The 17,589-nt window shown below is 38.4% G+C and overlaps 1 protein-coding gene across 1 annotated transcript; it reads left to right on the top strand.

Annotated features, from left to right (window-relative positions):
• Window positions 1-9,174: 9,174 nt before the first annotated feature.
• LOC143270797 (uncharacterized) lies at window positions 9,175-13,185 on the top strand. The gene is made up of 3 exons (XM_076561911.1): window positions 9,175-9,265; window positions 9,707-9,819; window positions 12,394-13,185. The coding sequence occupies exons 2-3, from the start codon at window positions 9,791-9,793 to the stop codon at window positions 13,064-13,066; spliced, it is 702 nt and encodes a 233-aa protein (XP_076418026.1). The 5' UTR covers window positions 9,175-9,265; window positions 9,707-9,790; the 3' UTR covers window positions 13,067-13,185.
• The last annotated feature ends 4,404 nt before the right edge of the window (window positions 13,186-17,589 follow it).

Raw genomic sequence — 17,589 nt, 5'->3', positions numbered from 1 at the left:
AAAAAGTCCCCTTGCCACATAATAATTAAACAACTAAATGTACAGGATAAAGAAAGAATATTAAGAGCAGCAAAGGAAAAAGGCCAAGTGACTTATAAAGGCAAACCCATCAGAATAACATCCAATTTCTCAATGGAGACTTTGAAAGTCAGAAGGACCTGAACAGATGTAATGCAGACATTAAGAGACCATGGATGCCAGCCTAGACTTATATACCCAGCAAAACTTTCAATCATCATAGACAGAGTGACCAAGACATTCCAAGACAAAGCCAGATTTAAATAATGCTTATTCACAAACCCAGCCTTACAGAAAGCACTAGAAGGAAAATTCCAACCTAAGGAAGTCAGATACACCCTCGAAAACACAGGCAATAGATAAAGCCACAGAGGTAAACCCCAAAGAAGACAAGTACACACATACTAACACCAAAAAATAACAGGAATGAACAATCACTGGTCATTAATATCCCTTAATATCAATGGACTTAACACACCTATAAAAAGACACAGGCTTGCAGAATGGATACAAAAGCAAGACCCATCATTCTGCTACATGCAAAAAACACACCTCAGATTCAAAGATAGACACTACCTATGAATAAAAGGTTGGGAAAAGACTTTCCAATCAAACAGTCCTAAGAAACAAGGGGGTGTAGCCATCCTAATATCCAGCAAAATGGACTTCAAACTAAAATCAATCAAAAGAGATTAAGAAGGGCATTACATACTCATCAAAGGAAAGATCCACCAAGATAAAGTTGCAATTCTGAACATTTATGCTCCAAACACAAGGGCACCCACATATATAAAAGAATCATTACTAAAGCTAAAACCACATATAAAACCTCACACATTAATAATGGGAGAATTCAACACCCTACTTTCACCACTGGACAGATCTCCCAAATCGACGCTTAACAGAGAAATAAAGGACATAACTGGTGTTATGATTCAAATGGACATAATCAATATCTACAGAATATTCCATCTTACCAAAAAAGAATATACCTTCTTCTCAGCACCCCATGGAACCTTCTCTAAAATCAACCACATACTTGGACACAAAGCAAATCTCAACAGATACACAACAATTGGATTAACCTCCTGCATTCTATCAGACCACAAATGTTTAAAGATAGATTTCAACAACAACAAAAACTACAGAAAACCTACAATCTCATGAAAACTGAATAATGCTCAACTGAATCACCAATGGGTTAAGGAAGAAATAAAGAAAGAAATTAAGACTTCCTAGAGATCAATGAAAATGAAGACACCACATACCCAAACTTATGGGACACTATAAAGAAGTGCTAAGAGGGAAATTCATAACACTAAATGCCCACATAAAGAAGTTGGAGAAATCTCATACTAGTGACTTAACAGCACACCTGAAATCTCAGGAACAAGAAGAAGCAAAGTCTCCTAGGAAGAATAGACACCAGGAAATTATCAAAGTGAGAGCTGAAATCAATAAAATAGAAACAAAGAGAACAATATCAAAAATTAATGAAACAACGAGTTTGTTCTTTGAGAAAATCAACAAGATAGACAAGCCCTTATCCATCCTAACCAAAAGACAGAGAGAGAACATCTGAATTAAAATTAGAAATGAAATGGGGGACATAACAACAGACAATGAGGAAATCCAAAAATCATCAGGTCATACTTTAAAAACCTCTACTCCACCAAACTGGAAAATCTAAAAGAAATAGATAATTTTCTGGATAGGTACCACATTCCTTAGTTAAATCAAGACCAGATAAACTATTTAAATAGGCCAATAACCCCTAAGGATACAGAAACAGTCATTAAAAATCTCCCAACCAAAAAAAGCCCAGAACCAGATGGTTTCAGCACAGAATTCTACCATATCTTGAAAGAAGAGTTAATACCAATACTCTTTAAATTGTTCCACACAATAGAAACAGAAGGACTAACATAGTAAAAATGGCAATTTGATAGGGATTCAATGCAATCCCCACCAAAATAGCAACACAATTCTTCATAGACCTGGGAAGAATAATAGTCAACGTTATATGGAAAAACAAAAAACCCAGGAGAGCCAAAAGAATCCTGAACAATAAAACAACCTCTGGAGGCATCATGATCCCTGACTTCAAGCTCTACTATAGAGCTCCAGTAATAAAAACAGCTTGGTACTGGCATAAAAAACATACATGTGGTCCATTGGAATTGAATTGAAGACCCTGACATTAATCTGCACACCTATGAACATATAATTTTTGACAAAGAAACCAAAACTGTACAATCGAAAAAAGAAAGCATATTCAACAAATGGTGCTGACATAACTGGATATCAACATGTAGAAGGCTGCAAGGAGATCCATATCTGTCACTGTGCACAAAACTTAGGTCCAAGTGAATCAAAGTCCTCATCATTGATCCAGCTACTCTGAACCTGATAGAAGAGAAAGTAGGAAGTAGTCTTGAATATATTGGCTTAGGAGATCACTTCTTAAATATAACACCAGTAGCACAGACACTGAGAGAAACAATCAATCAATGGGACCTCTTGAAACTGAGAAGCTTTTGTAGAGCAAAGGATATGGTCAACAAGGCAAAGCGACAGCCTACAGAATGGGAAAATATCTTCACCAACCCCACATCTGACAAAGGGCTGATATCCCGAATATATAAGGAACTCAAGAAATTAGACATCAAAATTCCCAACAGTCTAATTAAGAAATGGGCTATAGAACTAAACAGAATGCTCAACAGAGGAAACTCAAATGGTTGAAAGACATTTAAGGAATTACTCAACATCCCTTATTATCATGGAAATGCAAATCAAAACAACTCTGAGATACCACCTTATGCCTGTCAGAATGGCTAAGATCAAAAACACTGAAGACACCTTATGCTAGAGAGGATGTGGAGGTAGGGGAACTCTCCTGCACTGCTGGTAGGAATGAAAGCTTTTACAATCACTTTGGAAATCATATGTTACTTTCTTAGAAAATTGAGAATCAATCTCCCCCAAGATCCAGCTATACCACTCTTGGGCATATACCCAAGGAATGCTCAATCATACCACAAGGGCACTGGCTCAGCTATGTTCATTTCAGCATTGTTTGTAATAGCCAGAATCCAGAAACAACCTAGTTGCCCTTCAACTGAAGAATGGATAAATAAAATGTGGTACATATACACAATGGAATACTACTCAGCAGAGAAAAACAATGACATCATGAGGTTTGCAGGCAAATGGATGGTTCTAGAAAAAAATCATCCTGAGTGAGGTAACCCAGACTCAGAAAGACAAACATGGTATCTACTCACTCATAGGAGGATACTGGATGTAAAACAACAATGACTAGACTTCTACTCACAACTCCAAGGAGGCTACATAGAAAACAGGACCCCAAGAAAGACACAAGGATTGCCCAATGACAGAGAAATGGCTGAGATATACATGAACAACATGGATGTGAGTGGGGGTAATGAAGGGCAAGGTTCAAGGGAAAGAACGCTTAGGGGAGCTGGAGGTCTCAGCTTGATCAAGAACAGAGAGGGAGAACAAGGAATAAAAGACCATGATACAAGAAGACCACATGAGAATAGGAAGAAGCAAAGTGCTAGAGAGGCTCACAGAAATCCACCAGGATACCCCCACAATAGACTACTGGCAATGGTTGAGAGATAGCCCGAACTGACCTACTCTGGTGATAGGATGGCCAAACACCCTAATTGTCATGGTAGAAACCCCATCCAATGACTGAGGGAACAGGTTGCAGAGATCCACCACCAGGCCCCAGGTGTAGTGGCTGGGAGTCTAATTAGTGAGAAAGAGGAGGGTTTATATGAGTGAGAATTGTTGAGACCAAGGTCGGATAAAGCACAGGGACAAATAGCCAAACGAGTGGAAACACATGAACTATGAACCAATACCTGAGGAACAACCAACTGGATCAGGCCCTCTGGATAAGTGAGACAGTTGATTAGCTTGTTATCTTTGGGAGGCATCCAGTCAGTGGGACCAGGTAGTGTACTCAGTGCATGAGTTGATTGTTCGAAACCTGGGGCTTATACAGGGACACTTGGCTCAGCCTGGGAGGAGGGGACTGGACCTGCCTGCACTGAATCTACCAGGTTGAACTCAATCTCCAGGGGAGTCTTTGTCCTGGAGGAGATGAGAACAGGGGTGGGCTAGGGGGAAGGCAGGGGAGTTGGGAGGGGGGAGAACAAGTGAATCTGTGCCTGATATGTAAAATTAAACTAAATTATAAAATAAAAAATGCAGAAAAAAATTTGTCTTGTGTATTTACTGACTGAGAAACTTCTAGGTTGAAGGTCCTCTGTGTCTTCTCCACAGATGATAATCCCAGTGCCTTTACTTTATGATGAATGACTTTATGTCAGAAGATAAACAAGAGTAGTTTCTATATGCAATAAGTTATCCCTTTGCTGTCTTTAGGGGTCATGATGCCTAGGTTCTTGCAATGTTTGCAGTTTTCATCTTTCCTTGTCACAGTGTCATGGCATGAAATTTTCAGGACATTTTGAGGCAGGCACACTTGGATCTGGAGGGGGAATGCGAACTCCCATCTCCAGAGCCATATTTTCACTGAGATTAATTAACATATGTCAGTTCACTAACATTTCCCATGTCCAAAGGCATTTGCTTCTTTATAAATCAGAACTCCAAAATGTATTAGAAACAGGGAACTGGCTGTTGACGATGGTGACAACTGGTTTAACTCAAACTGCATCTCTTCCTTATGACTTTCCTGCCTAGAATTTTATACAGGATTATCTGTATGATCAGGCATTGATAAAGGAGGCAGGCAAGAGGTAGACAACTTTTCCTTCCCTTCTACAATGCTTCAAGGAATGGAACATTTTAACCTTAATAAGTCCAAATCTTATCCATTTTAAGTTCTTAAATCAATGTGTGCTTGGCATTCTGGGGATATAATCACAATTGGAAATAGGGGGTGTCATAGGGAAAGATGCTAAGCCTTTTCACAAGAAAGTCTCATCTCACAGACAAAAATCTAGGACGTCAGCATCTAATTGGCATATCTTGGTTAATTCAGAGTGATCCTTATGGTAGATGGTACACAAGGCACCTCTAACATCTTCCTTTTCCCTTTTCAGTTTCACGATGGTATTTTAACTTAGATTCCTTGGGTCAAGACTTTCTTTCCTTTATTTGATATATTTATTTCTACAGATCAAACAAACATGTAGTAGCTTCTTATCTTTATTATGTCTGGAAACATTGTGATGGATTAGCAAGCACGAAAGATCCTGACCAATCATGCCACCTTAAAATTCACCTTTCCGTTGCTGACAACTATGGTTCAGGCAGTTATGAACATTGCTTTGTCTATACTGACCAATACAATATGTACAATCACTTTGCCTTTGACAATTCAGTACTGCCACCTGGTCCCATCTACTCTGGTGCCCAAAAACTCATTACATTTAATTTATCCAACTGAGCAGTGGAGTCTCCAAACCTGACTATCTGGCATAAGAAAAATAAAGACAACAAGCTTCAAATATCACTCAAAATTTTGTGTTATGTAGGATTAGTGAAGGACATATCATCTGGGCCGTCCCATTGTGCAGGATTGTGTTTTGTACAGTGTACCTCCTCTAGCATTGAAATTCCCTAATCCTTAAAATCCCTTTGTCAACCAACTCCTGTTCAATAGGTCATTTTGAACAAATGCTTCAGGCAACCATTCAAACAAACTCATGACACCTTTTAAAAACTATGTGAATTCCAATATTTAGCTCAGAATCTCTACTCAGAGTACTCATATCAATGAACTCAGCCTGATCCAGTTTTATGTTCCTTCTGCCATTGTCACATACCCTTAAAATTCATTAACACACATCTTACCCAGATTTATACTTGAATGAGTTTGCAAACTCATTAAGGTCTTTAGGAATGTTACATACCTCTTCATGATCTACATTTTCTTTTTCCTTTTTCTTTTCTTTCTTTTTTTCTTTCTTTCTTTTTGTTTTCGGTTTTTTGAGGCAGGGTTTCTCTGTGTAGCTTTGTGCCTTTCCTGGATCTCACTCTGTAGACCAGGCTGTTCTTGAACTCACAAAGATCAGCCTGCCTCTGCCCCCAACCCCCAACCCCCACTCCCTGAGTGCTGGGATTAAATGCATGTGCCACGATTGCCCGGCTGAAGTATATTTTCTACATTCATTTCAGGAGCCTGATTTGCTTTAAGTCTGGTTATAAGTCTAGAGGCCAAAAACAAAACAAAACAAAACAAAACAAAACAAAACAAACAAACAAACAAACAAACAAACAAAACAAACAAAAACAAAAACAAAAACCACATTTTTTAGCTCTGAGGGAAATCAATATTGCAGAAAAGGCAATATTCAGTGGGTGAGGATATGAATGAATCTTCTATTGAGGGTGGAAAGACTGAGGTGAGATAAACCCTGAGAATCTATGGGTTCAGAGTTTTCAGTTTCAATCTAGTCCAAATACATAGTCCCATCTCTAGCTTGAGTTGTCCTGCCTTGCCCATAGTCAGGACAAATCTTTGTCACCTGCCAGTCCCACAGCCGCTCAGACCCAACCAAGCAAACACAGAGACTTATATTGCTTACAAACTGTATGGATGTGGCAGGCTTCTTGCTAGCTATTCTTATAGCTTAAATTAAACCATTTCCATAAATCTATACCTTGCCACGTGGATTGTAGCTTACCGAAGTCTTCACATGTTGCTTGTCATGGCGGCAGCTGGCAGTGACTCCCTCCACCTTCCTATTCTTTCCTTTCTCCTCTCTGTTAGTCCCACCTACACTTCCTGCCTGGCCACTGGCCAATCAGTGTTTTATTTATTGACCAATCAGAGCAATTTAACATACAGACCATCCCACAGCACTTCCCCTTTTTTTTCTTTTTCTTTTTTTTAAAGAAGGCTTTAACTTTTACACATCTCCAAAGCCAGCTTGGTATATTTGGGAATTTGGGCATAGCTTCTCTTACTACTTCCTGCTGGAGGGGGGTGCTGTATCTTATGGGAACATAAAGAAAATTTTAGCATTATGGAGTAATCCGTGAGGGTGTATCGTCTGAGCCAGTTTCCTTGAATTCAATCTGGATGTTGGATTATCTGGGCCATGGTGTCATCGGAGACCTTTCAGGGGGTCTTGGCTGGGCAAACCTGATGTATCTTAATCTGGAACAAATCCATAGCCTCTGGCTTTCTGTGGAAACAAAAGCAGAGCCTCCTTTCCAAAACAACATATCCTTACATCCAAATTTTGAAGTCAAGGTACCCTTAAAATATACATTTTGGTATAACTCAACAGCTTTTGCATTCAAATGTTTTTCTTCAGTTACGAATATCAAAAAGAACATAATCCAGATTCTCTGTGTGGTAGTCTTCTTTACGTGGCTTATTTTTTATATTACCTTGAGCCTATTGCTTTAAACTGCAGCCTTCTAAGCCTGAAACAGTACTGGCGCTGTGGCTGCTGGCTCCACCCATTTCAGCTTCCCAACATGGCGGTGGTACATTTTCTGCCAGCTCTGGGAACCATTTTGGGTCTATGCTTTTATCAAAGCAGTGTGTAGGCCAGAAACCTCTTTTTTTTGTTTTGTACTAGCAAAGGCTAAATCTACCATGTAGCTTAATGTGCCGCTTGCAGAGGCCTCATTCCTGCCATACTGCAGGTCAAGCACATGCGCCAGGAACCCATCATAGTAGCTCAAACACACAGGCTGCCGATTGCTTGAAAGAGACAACTGGGAACTGCTTTTAGCTCTGTTTTAGACTCTTTTTACGCAGGTTTTAGGTGGAAACTCTTGGCAACACCTTGGGTGCCATTTGTACCCATCCAAAGTTACTGGATATAATTCTTGCCAATTCATGCCCTTACTTTAATTGCTAACACACTCCCAGGTTGGGACTTGAGTTTTTACTATAATTCAGTTAACCTTAGAATGAAAGCTTTAGTTTGATTCCCTTCAACCGGAGTTCTATGGCTGTTCAAACAAAATTTCTCTTCCAGGACACACTTAGATATCTTTAAACTGTTTATCCCTGGAGCTGTTCAGTTTTATCACTGAGTTCATTATTTTTCTTTATCAATTTATCCAGAGATGCTAGAAGCAACTGACCAGCATCATCATCTTCCTTATTGTTTTCACAATTTTTGAAAAATTTTATATAGAATCACCAAATCTCTTGCCCCTCACAATTGTTGAACCAAGATAATCAAATGCATTTGTCTCTTTATGTTCACACCATGGGCTTTTGGTTCCCCCTGAGCTTCCTTGGGAGTCCAGTAACTGGAGAGGTTTCAGTAGCTATAGGTGTTGACAGATTGGAAAGCCTATTCCAGATACTTAAAAATCACCTTTATATTTCTGTTACTGTAGAACCACTTCTAATACTAAGATGTTTATTGTTCAGTGTTCTGTAGAAGTTTTGTTCTTATAAAATATATCTTTATCTATACCTGTATATATGTATTAATCAATAAGTGTATCTATCTATCTATCTCTATTTATCTATCTGTCTATCTATCTATCTATCTATCTATCTATCTATCTATCTATCTATCTATCTATCTATCTACTTATCTATGAAAGTGATTTATTAGAATGGCTTACAAGCTGCTCTCCAACTAGTCCAAAAGTGGCTGTCTACCAACAGAATGTCAAGAATCCAGCAATTGTTCAGTCAACAAGGCTGGGTATCACATTTGGTCTTCAGTATATGTTGCAATCATGAAGAAGTAAGTTCTTATTCCAGTGAATGAAAGGGCTTTATAGTGAGAATGAGAACAAGCAGCCAAAGAAAACAAATTTGCTGCTATATCTTTTATATTGGCTCCCAGCACGAAGTATGGTCCAGATTAAAGGTTGATCTTCTCATCATAAAGGACATGTATTAAAGGTGACTCTTCCCATGTGGAAGATCTGGACTATAGTTAGGTCTTTGCTTTTCAGAGAATATAATCAAAAAAAAGAAAGCCATTTCATGTGTGCCTAGTCATTTGAGTTTTAGTTAATTCCAGATGTTAACAAGTAAACAACCAAGAATAGTTTTGGCTATTTGATGCACATCTTAACAATAAACTAATTTTAAATACTTCACTCTGGCATTTCATGGGTTCTCACTGGAACCCACTTGTTGCTTAGGACCAAACACATAGCCCTAGTAGTCATGGAAACATAAGAATGTGTATAGTTATTTCTCTTAAGGCTGGCAGTCCGTAACACTTGGATTTCCTGAAAGAGAGATAAACAAGTAAGAATTTTATATTTTCCATGTTGTTTTCCTTAATCAGCTTCACTATCTTAAGACACAAGATGCCAAAGAAGGTCTCTGATATATTGACTAGGGTATTTTTGTACATGTTTTCCATTTGAGTAAATCCTTCTGAACATCATAAGTGATAGGAAGACCCAAGTGAATAATAACTCTCCAGTGCCTACAGTGCCCATTTATCTGTGTATCTCACTGAAGTTTGTGAATGGGAATTAGCGTCTCTGGTATTTCCCTATGTATAAAATGAGAATAACAATTTTCTGGGTATCATTCAAGGGTCACTAATATCCTGAAGTGTTTAACATAGGTTCTAACTAAGCAAAGCATGTGCTGTGAATTTAAAAGTTTCTGAGAGCCCAAAAGTCACCAAGGCATTATTCTGAGCAGAGACATGTGCCTAACAGAACTTTTTTCACTCAGGTGCTTCACCACTTCATGTGACTCCCTCTCTGATCAGTATTTCCTGTAAATAAGAGGAACAATTGTGATATTGTCATCTTCTAAATGGATCACTTCACTGCTAACACAAAAAGGTAAAAGAAAAAAAACATAATGTATGCTACATGAAGGCTTTCTACTTGGTTCTTTACAAAAAGCTTGTGTCTCATCTTGGGGTTCAGACAAGCGCAGCACCACATCCTGTCTAGCTAGCTCATTTGGCACAAAATCATTCTTCCTCCTGCTTTCATTTTGCTTCAAACATGCTGCTCCTATAGTCACTGCCTCAGATCTATCTTAGAAATAAAAAGTTCATGTTGATACCCAAGCCACCATCAATTTCAAACTGATCTTGTTAATGTAATTTTCCAAGCAATAAGCCTATAATCTTCACCATTTTAGGAAGCACATTCCATAGAAGATTATGGAACAGTGGGTATCTCATAGGTAACGCTTGCTGGCAAGAAGATCCCATTTGTATGACAATTAGTAAAAGGTGAAATATTTATATGCTCTGAGGGGAAACCAGGAGTCCAGTCAAAGAGAGGAAAGAGGGATTGAATAAGCAAGGGGGGTTCAACATCATAATGGGGAAATCTACAGAGACAACTGAACCAAGCTTGTGGGAACTCACAAACTTTAGTCTGACAGCTCTGGTGCTTGCATGGGACTGGACTAGGCCTTCCACATATGGGAGACAGTTGTGTAGCTGGGTCTGTTGGAGAAGCACCTGGTAGTCATATGAAGATCTATACCTGGTGCATGAGCCCATTATTTATGGCAAGATATCATTCTCATCCTTGATGCAAGGGGAGGGGCTTTGTACTGCCTCAACTGAATGTACCAGACTTCGCTAACTCTCCACAGGAGACCTTACCCTATCAGAGGAGGGGGATGAGGGATGGTTTGGGGGAGGTTGGGAAGAAGCAAGAGGAGGAATGATGGAGGATTTGTGGTTGGTATGTAAAATGAATAAAAAAAGTTTCTTAAATAAAAGAACCACAAAACGATCCTGAACCTTCTGCATGTGCAATGGCAATGTCATATACACATGCTGGAATCATGGAAGGACTTTGCTTCCTTCCTTCCTTTTGTTGAATAAATCTTCATGACCACTCATCATGATTTTCTCATTTTCCTTATTGCTATACTCAAAGATCTGAGTTTAGAGAAGATGCAAATAAGTTCCTTCATGATGTTAATGTGAAGCGTAAGTTTGGTGTCAAAGATGACATTGGCTCAACCAAAATACCTCAGGATACTTTATATGTTGCACCCAAATGAAGCCAATATTTTCAAGGTGCAATACTGAATATATTAGCAGATACAAAAATTTGCATATCCATGATTCCTCATCCTCTACATATATATTAGAGTTTTGTGGTTATGGGAATTGAACCCAGCACGTCACACATAGTAGACTGTAGCTGGAGCAATCTCCAGTCCCACCCTGGCTGGCAGCCACTCAGACTCAAATAAACACACAGATACATATATTAGTTAAAATGTTTGGCCTAATGGCTCATGCTTCTTGCTATCTAGTTCTTGTATCTTAAATTAACCCATTTCTGTAAATCTATACCTTGCCACGTGACTCGTGCCTTACCAGTATCTTACATGTTGCTTCTCATCGCAGTGGCTGGCAGAGTCTTCTTCTCAGCTTTCCTCTTCCCAGTATTCTCCTCCCTCCTTTTCCCGACTATACTTCCTGCCTGGCTACTAGCCAATCAGCACTTTATTTATCAATCAATCATCCACAGCACTAGACAACCAATACTCCACCAAAAAGCTATATCTATATCCAGTTGCACATTGAAGTTTAAAGTTTGTGTGCAAGCTGGTCTTAATCTGAAAATATTACATATACCTTTCTATTAAATTGAATACCATTTAGGAAAATATGTAAAGCCTTATGACAGTATCTGTTATAACACCATTGATCTACTTAGCATTTCTTTTTCATTCATCTTTTATGTTCATGTATCTTTGGACATTGAAAGAAGTCAGATATGCAATCCAGAGGTAGAGACAGACATATCTCTGTGATTTCTAGGCAAGCCTGGCCTACCAAATGTGTTCCAGAACAGCCAGGCTTGTTACACAGAAAATCCCTGCCCCCTTCAAAAAAATCCAAAGCAAAACAAAAAAGAAGCCAGGTGTGTTTTGATTTGGCATAAATGATCATATCATCATTTGTATTATTTGCTTTTTTTGCATCTTTCTTTCAAGGGTTATACAAATTAAAATGCTTTTGTAAGGATCATGCAATAATCCACTACAATAACTTGAGCATTCTTCCCCACAGAACACTCAATAAAGTTGTTTACAATTGTTCTGTTTTGCAGAGAGGGATGCAGTCAGTATCACCTTAAATGATACTGAAAACTAATATTTCACCTTTAATTCCCAGTATTGAAATTCCTAGTCAACAAAGAGGAATGTAGCAGCACAAGAAGGATATAGTGAAATTATTGTACAAAATGTCTTACAATGGGAACTCCTACCACATTCATAGATTTAAAGGCTTCTAATACATATGTAAAACCTTGAGACAGCAAGGGCAAGGTATGAGTATTTAGTCCTCTGTAAACAATGATTCATTCACTCTGTTTTCCACTCTGCGTTTGTGTTCCTGGATTTACTCTATACTTGTTCAATCTTATCTACAGATTTGCACAGGTGAAGGAATGGATCTTCAGACTGACTGGCTTCCTTTGTAGCCTCTTGTCGTTGGGGTTTGGAATAATCCTCCAAAGCAGCCAATACTGGCGCCTCTGGGAATTTGATGCCGAAGTTGTTCAGCTTGTGTACATTGGACTATGGCAAGCTTATTACCATCGGGAGTTTCACATCTCTGGTTCTGTGACCAGGATTCTGGTGCACAGCCCTGTCAACTCGACCTGGACCATTTCACCTGAATTTAGATGTGCACAGAGCCTGATCTTACTGGCTATGTTTATAAAATCTGTGGTGGTGATTTTTAGCTCAACGACCATTAGGGTTAGCATTGTCAGAGCCTCAGTCCCTGAGATTCAGATACTCTGCTACAAGTGCTGTGTCTTAATTCTGCCTCTCAGCAGCCTTTGCACAGCTCTTTCTGTGACCTGGAACCATGTAGTAGATCTTTATGGCAAAACCACTCTTGACTTTCCACCCACCTTTCCTGTTAGGAAAGAAGACCTGATCAAAAAACACCACACTCATGTGTTCCCCATAGGGATCCTGACAGCCACCCTGTCACTCTTTGCCATGATTATGTTCCTCTTTGAGATCAGGTCATTGAAACTACAGAGTAACCTGAATGCCCATGGTACTTCCAAGCAGGCCAACCAAAATGCCTGAAACATGATCTCTGGTATTTTCAAAATGAGCCAGAATACTCCTTGGTCAAATTTTCTAATTCTACACAATATTCTTTTAGTATTCTGCTCATTTAAAATAAAATATCCTTTTGAAAATCAGGCTGTGTCTGAAGCTTGTATCTTCCTCTAGGTGTCTAATTTGTTCCCTTCCTTAAAGATGTTCACATCCTAAGGTCTCCATGCAAAGATGATGTGTTCCAATAGTGCTAACTCCCAAGCAAATGTACTGGTGAAATGAAAATGGTATAAATCAAAGGACCAACTCTAAGTTGATTGGTTTATTATTAAAATGAAATTCAACAAAAAATTAAATATGTGTCAAATTGGAGACATTTAAGCCCTAATGTGCATTAAAGATACACCTTTAATCCCTAATATGCAATGCCTCTGAAGTATTCCCCATGATGAGAATAACTGAAATTCACAGAAATTTCTAGTTGGGCAAAAGGATAACTTTGTGGAACAACATGGTAGGATATAGGCTTGATTCAGCTGTGTGGAAGATCTCTGAAGGTTAGAGGATTCTACTCAGTGTGGCTAAGCCGGTAATAATGCCCTGATCTACTCCATCCAAAATAAGAGACAGGTGCTTCAACTGAAACAACAAAATATCTTCTCCAAACTGGCGAGATGGAGGAGGCAGCTGGTTTCTGGGAATCAGTGTCTGTATTTCCAAGGAGAGTTTCTGAATAATTATGTCTTCTCTGGGTTTAATCAGAAAACAGTGTTTCCTTCATGGGCAGGCCAACACCTGGGGTAGTGACTACATCCAATGTTCCATTGAATAGCTGTATTTTCACTTTGGTCTCCTCCTCTTAGTCCCATATTTCAGAATCATGTGTGTGATGAGACTTTATTGGAAGAAGAAGAGTAAGTACCAGTTAAGGTACCTAAGGAGAAAGATGGAGTAGACATCTATGTAAACTAACTGAGGTAGCCATGCTAATCAGAGGACTGCTGGTATAATTTGTTGCTACCTGCTAATGTTTTAAATGGAGTTTAATGTCAAATTCCCAGGTCACGTTGCATGGAAATGCTAGACCTGACAATCCTTCCCATTACACCAACAAAAACATGAATCATGATTAAAAGGAATTCAAGTACATCTGTTGGGAACAGGAACAAATGAAGTAGTCTAGTGATCCCAAATTTATGTGAGTAGACACAAGGGCTTTTCTTTTAAAGAGAGAAAGAGAGCAGGGAGTTTACATCTTTAAGGAGTCTTTTGATGGTGAGGTCCTGCCCATATTTTCTCATATCTCTGGTGCTCTTTACTACAGCAGACAATTTGCATCCCTTGAGATGAATGCTTTTACTCCAGTATACAACATTTCCTGGCAAAATTATTGTTCTCTGCATGGCAATCTCTCTGTGAGGTTCTGTTGTTCTTGGAATACAGGGTCACTTCCAGTTTAGGACTTTGCATGAACACAGGAATTTATCTTCAAGGGGCCTGTAACAGAGCATTGTAAAAAGCTGAGGGTAAGATTTCTACATTACTCTTGTTTTTCTGCTTTCAGTCATGAATAGAGTTTGAGGTCAGTTGTATAGACCCTGCTTGTGAGATGAACATGCCTCCATGCCTCTGTAAATAGGCAACACAAAGTATTGGATACAGATGCTAAATATACTCTGGATTCCATGCACACAGAACACTCATATACATAAATAAAAGAGACTGCAGATGCCAGCCAAAACTACTATACCCAGCAAAACTTTCAATCTCCATATGGAAAAATAAGATATTCCATGATAAGTATTGTTTAAATGTAGATTTACCTACAAATCCAGTGTTACAAAAGGTCCTAGAAAGAAAACTCCAACCAAATGAGGTTAACTATAACCATAAAACACAATTAATAAATAATCTCTGACCAGAACAATCAAAAGAAGGGAAACATAAACTCACACAGACACACACACTACTTACAAAAACAATAAAATACTAGGAATCAACAATCATTGGTCATTAATATCTCTCAATATAAATTGTCTTAATTCCCCAATCAAAGACACAGATTCAGAATGGATGCAATATATGATCCATCCTTGTGTTGCATCTCAGAAACATACTTCAACATCAACAACAGACATTACCTCATAGCAAAGGGTTAGGAAAAGATAGTCCAAGCAAATGGGTCTAAGATGTATTATGGTGTAACCATTTAAATATCTAACAAAATAGACTTAAAACCAAACCTAATCAGAAGAGTTAGGGAAGGACACACATTCTTATAAAAAAAAAAAGGTACCAAGATGATATTTCAATTCTTATCATTGATGATAAAAACACAATGGCACCCAATTCAGAAAAGAAACTTTACTATAGCCTAAATCACATATTGACCATCACACACTGGCAGTGGGAGACTTCAATACTCAGAAAAACTAAACAGAGAAATACTGGAGCTGACAGATGTTATAAACCAAATGGAACTAACATATTCACAGAACATTTCACCCAAACACAAAAGAATATATAAAACAAAACAAAAACAAAAACAACAAGTAATACCACTGAAAAACAGAGTACAGATTGAAATAGAGAATTCTCAATAGGGAAAATACAAATGGCTGAGAAATGTTCAACAACCTTGGCCATCAGGGAAATGCAAATCAAAATTACTTTGAGATTCCATCTTACACTTCTCAGAATGGCTAAGATCAATAACACAAGTGACAGCTCATGCCAGTGAGAATGAGGAATAAGGGGAACTTTGCTTTTTGGAGTGCAAACTTATACAGCTGCGGTGGAAATCAGTGTGGTTGTTCGATAGGAAGCTGGAAATTAATATACCACAATATCCAGGCATACCACTCTCAGACATATACCCAAAAGATGTTTCATCCTACCACAAAGTCACTTGCTTAACAATATTCATTGATGCTTTATTCATCATAGTCAGAAATTGGAAACAGCCTAGAATTCTTCAATAGAAGAACTGATAAAGAAATGAAATACATATACACAATGGAATATTACTCAGCTGTTAAAAAAATTACATCATGATATTTATAGGCAAAAGGATAGAAATAGAAAGTATCCTGAGTGAGGTGACTTATACACAGAAAGATAAATATGGTATTCAGTCACTTGTATGTGGATACTAGACCTTAAATATGTGATAACCAAGTTACAATGTGAAAATCCATAGAAGTTAGACTTAGAGGAAGTGACTAGAGGGGAACACATAAATCTCTCCATGATGGAGAAATATAATTGATTTTATAGATGGATTGGGACTAGTCCTTGGAGGGGCAGGATGAGTGGACCAGGTGGGAGATGGGAGGGGAGATGAGGTTGAGTGAGAAAATGCAGGGAGAGACAGTAAAAATTGAGGGGAAAGTGAAGGGTGGTGTGATGGCTATTACTGGTTTTCAACTTGACTTCATTTGGAATGAACTACAATTGAGAAATTGGATGGCACACCTGTGACACTTTTTCTTCCTTGGTTTGAAGTGAGTGAATTCACTTCTAGTCTTGAACTTTGAGGTAGGAAGAAACATATCTTCTGCTGGAAATATATGTAAGGACATAGGAGAAAAAGCTTTTGCTGTTTTGATGCTTGCCCTCAAGTTGATAGCATACCTGTTCCTTCAATGGCATTAGAGACTACCTATTTTAGATTCTAGCCTATACTGAAGACCAGTTGAGACATCTAGTTTTGTATACTGAGCAACTACTGGATTCTTGAACTTTCTATTTACAGACAGCCATTGTTGAATTAGTTGGACTGCAGCCTGTAAATCATCATAATAAATTCCCTTTACACACATACAACTATATGTATAAACATACACATATGTATGTATATGTATACACATGTAGAGAGATTCACTCTGTAATTTCTGTTATTCTAGAGAATATTGACAGGTGATATGGAAAACTCCTTAAGTGGAAACTTCCTAAAATATATGAAGCCGATTCTAATGAAGTCTCCAAATAATGAAGGAGGTAGAGCCATAACTGGCCATCTTTTGTCACCAAATTAACCTTTCATTACTAGGACTGCCTTATATCCAATTGAGTCACTTGCCAAAGGGGTTCCATTGAAATCCCTAAACAACTGGGTTGTTACCAAGACAAAAAGTTGCTCTCCAAAACCTGACAGCAAGGCCCCATTGCTGAAGAAATCACCCTTACAACTCACTGAACATGGAGAGATGGAGCTGGTGCCTACATAAAACCTTCACCCAGACACTCTAGTGTCTATTTATGGGAAGATATTCAGCAACATACGAAAAAAGAAATATAAACACTAGCCCAGCCACAAACCCTTTAATCTACAATGTCATTCTGCCTGCAAAATATGCTACAGCAATGTTGGCACAAAGCTTAAGGAAGTAACCAACCAATGTCTGATTTGACTTAAGGCCCACTCTAGAAGTTGGAATGCCTAACAGACACTACTTGGGTCACTAAGAACCAGAGACTAGATTCCCCAAAGGCCTAAGATAAAACCAAATACTATTAAAGTAATGAATAAAAAGGAACAATAAAAT

This window comes from Peromyscus maniculatus, chromosome X (genome assembly GCF_049852395.1).
Source record: "Peromyscus maniculatus bairdii isolate BWxNUB_F1_BW_parent chromosome X, HU_Pman_BW_mat_3.1, whole genome shotgun sequence".
Classification (NCBI taxonomy): domain Eukaryota; kingdom Metazoa; phylum Chordata; class Mammalia; order Rodentia; family Cricetidae; genus Peromyscus; species Peromyscus maniculatus.
The sequence above is the reverse complement of the archived record's forward strand: the minus strand, read 5'-3'. Positions and strand labels throughout refer to the sequence as shown.

Bases quoted from the DNA above. Each gene is read 5' to 3' on its own strand.
- LOC143270797 (XM_076561911.1), top strand. From the start codon at position 9,791: ATGGATCACTTCACTGCTAACACAAAAAG. The intron at 9,820-12,393 runs GTAAAAGAAAAA...TCTTATCTACAG, and splicing joins TTCACTGCTAACACAAAAAG to ATTTGCACAGGTGAAGGAAT.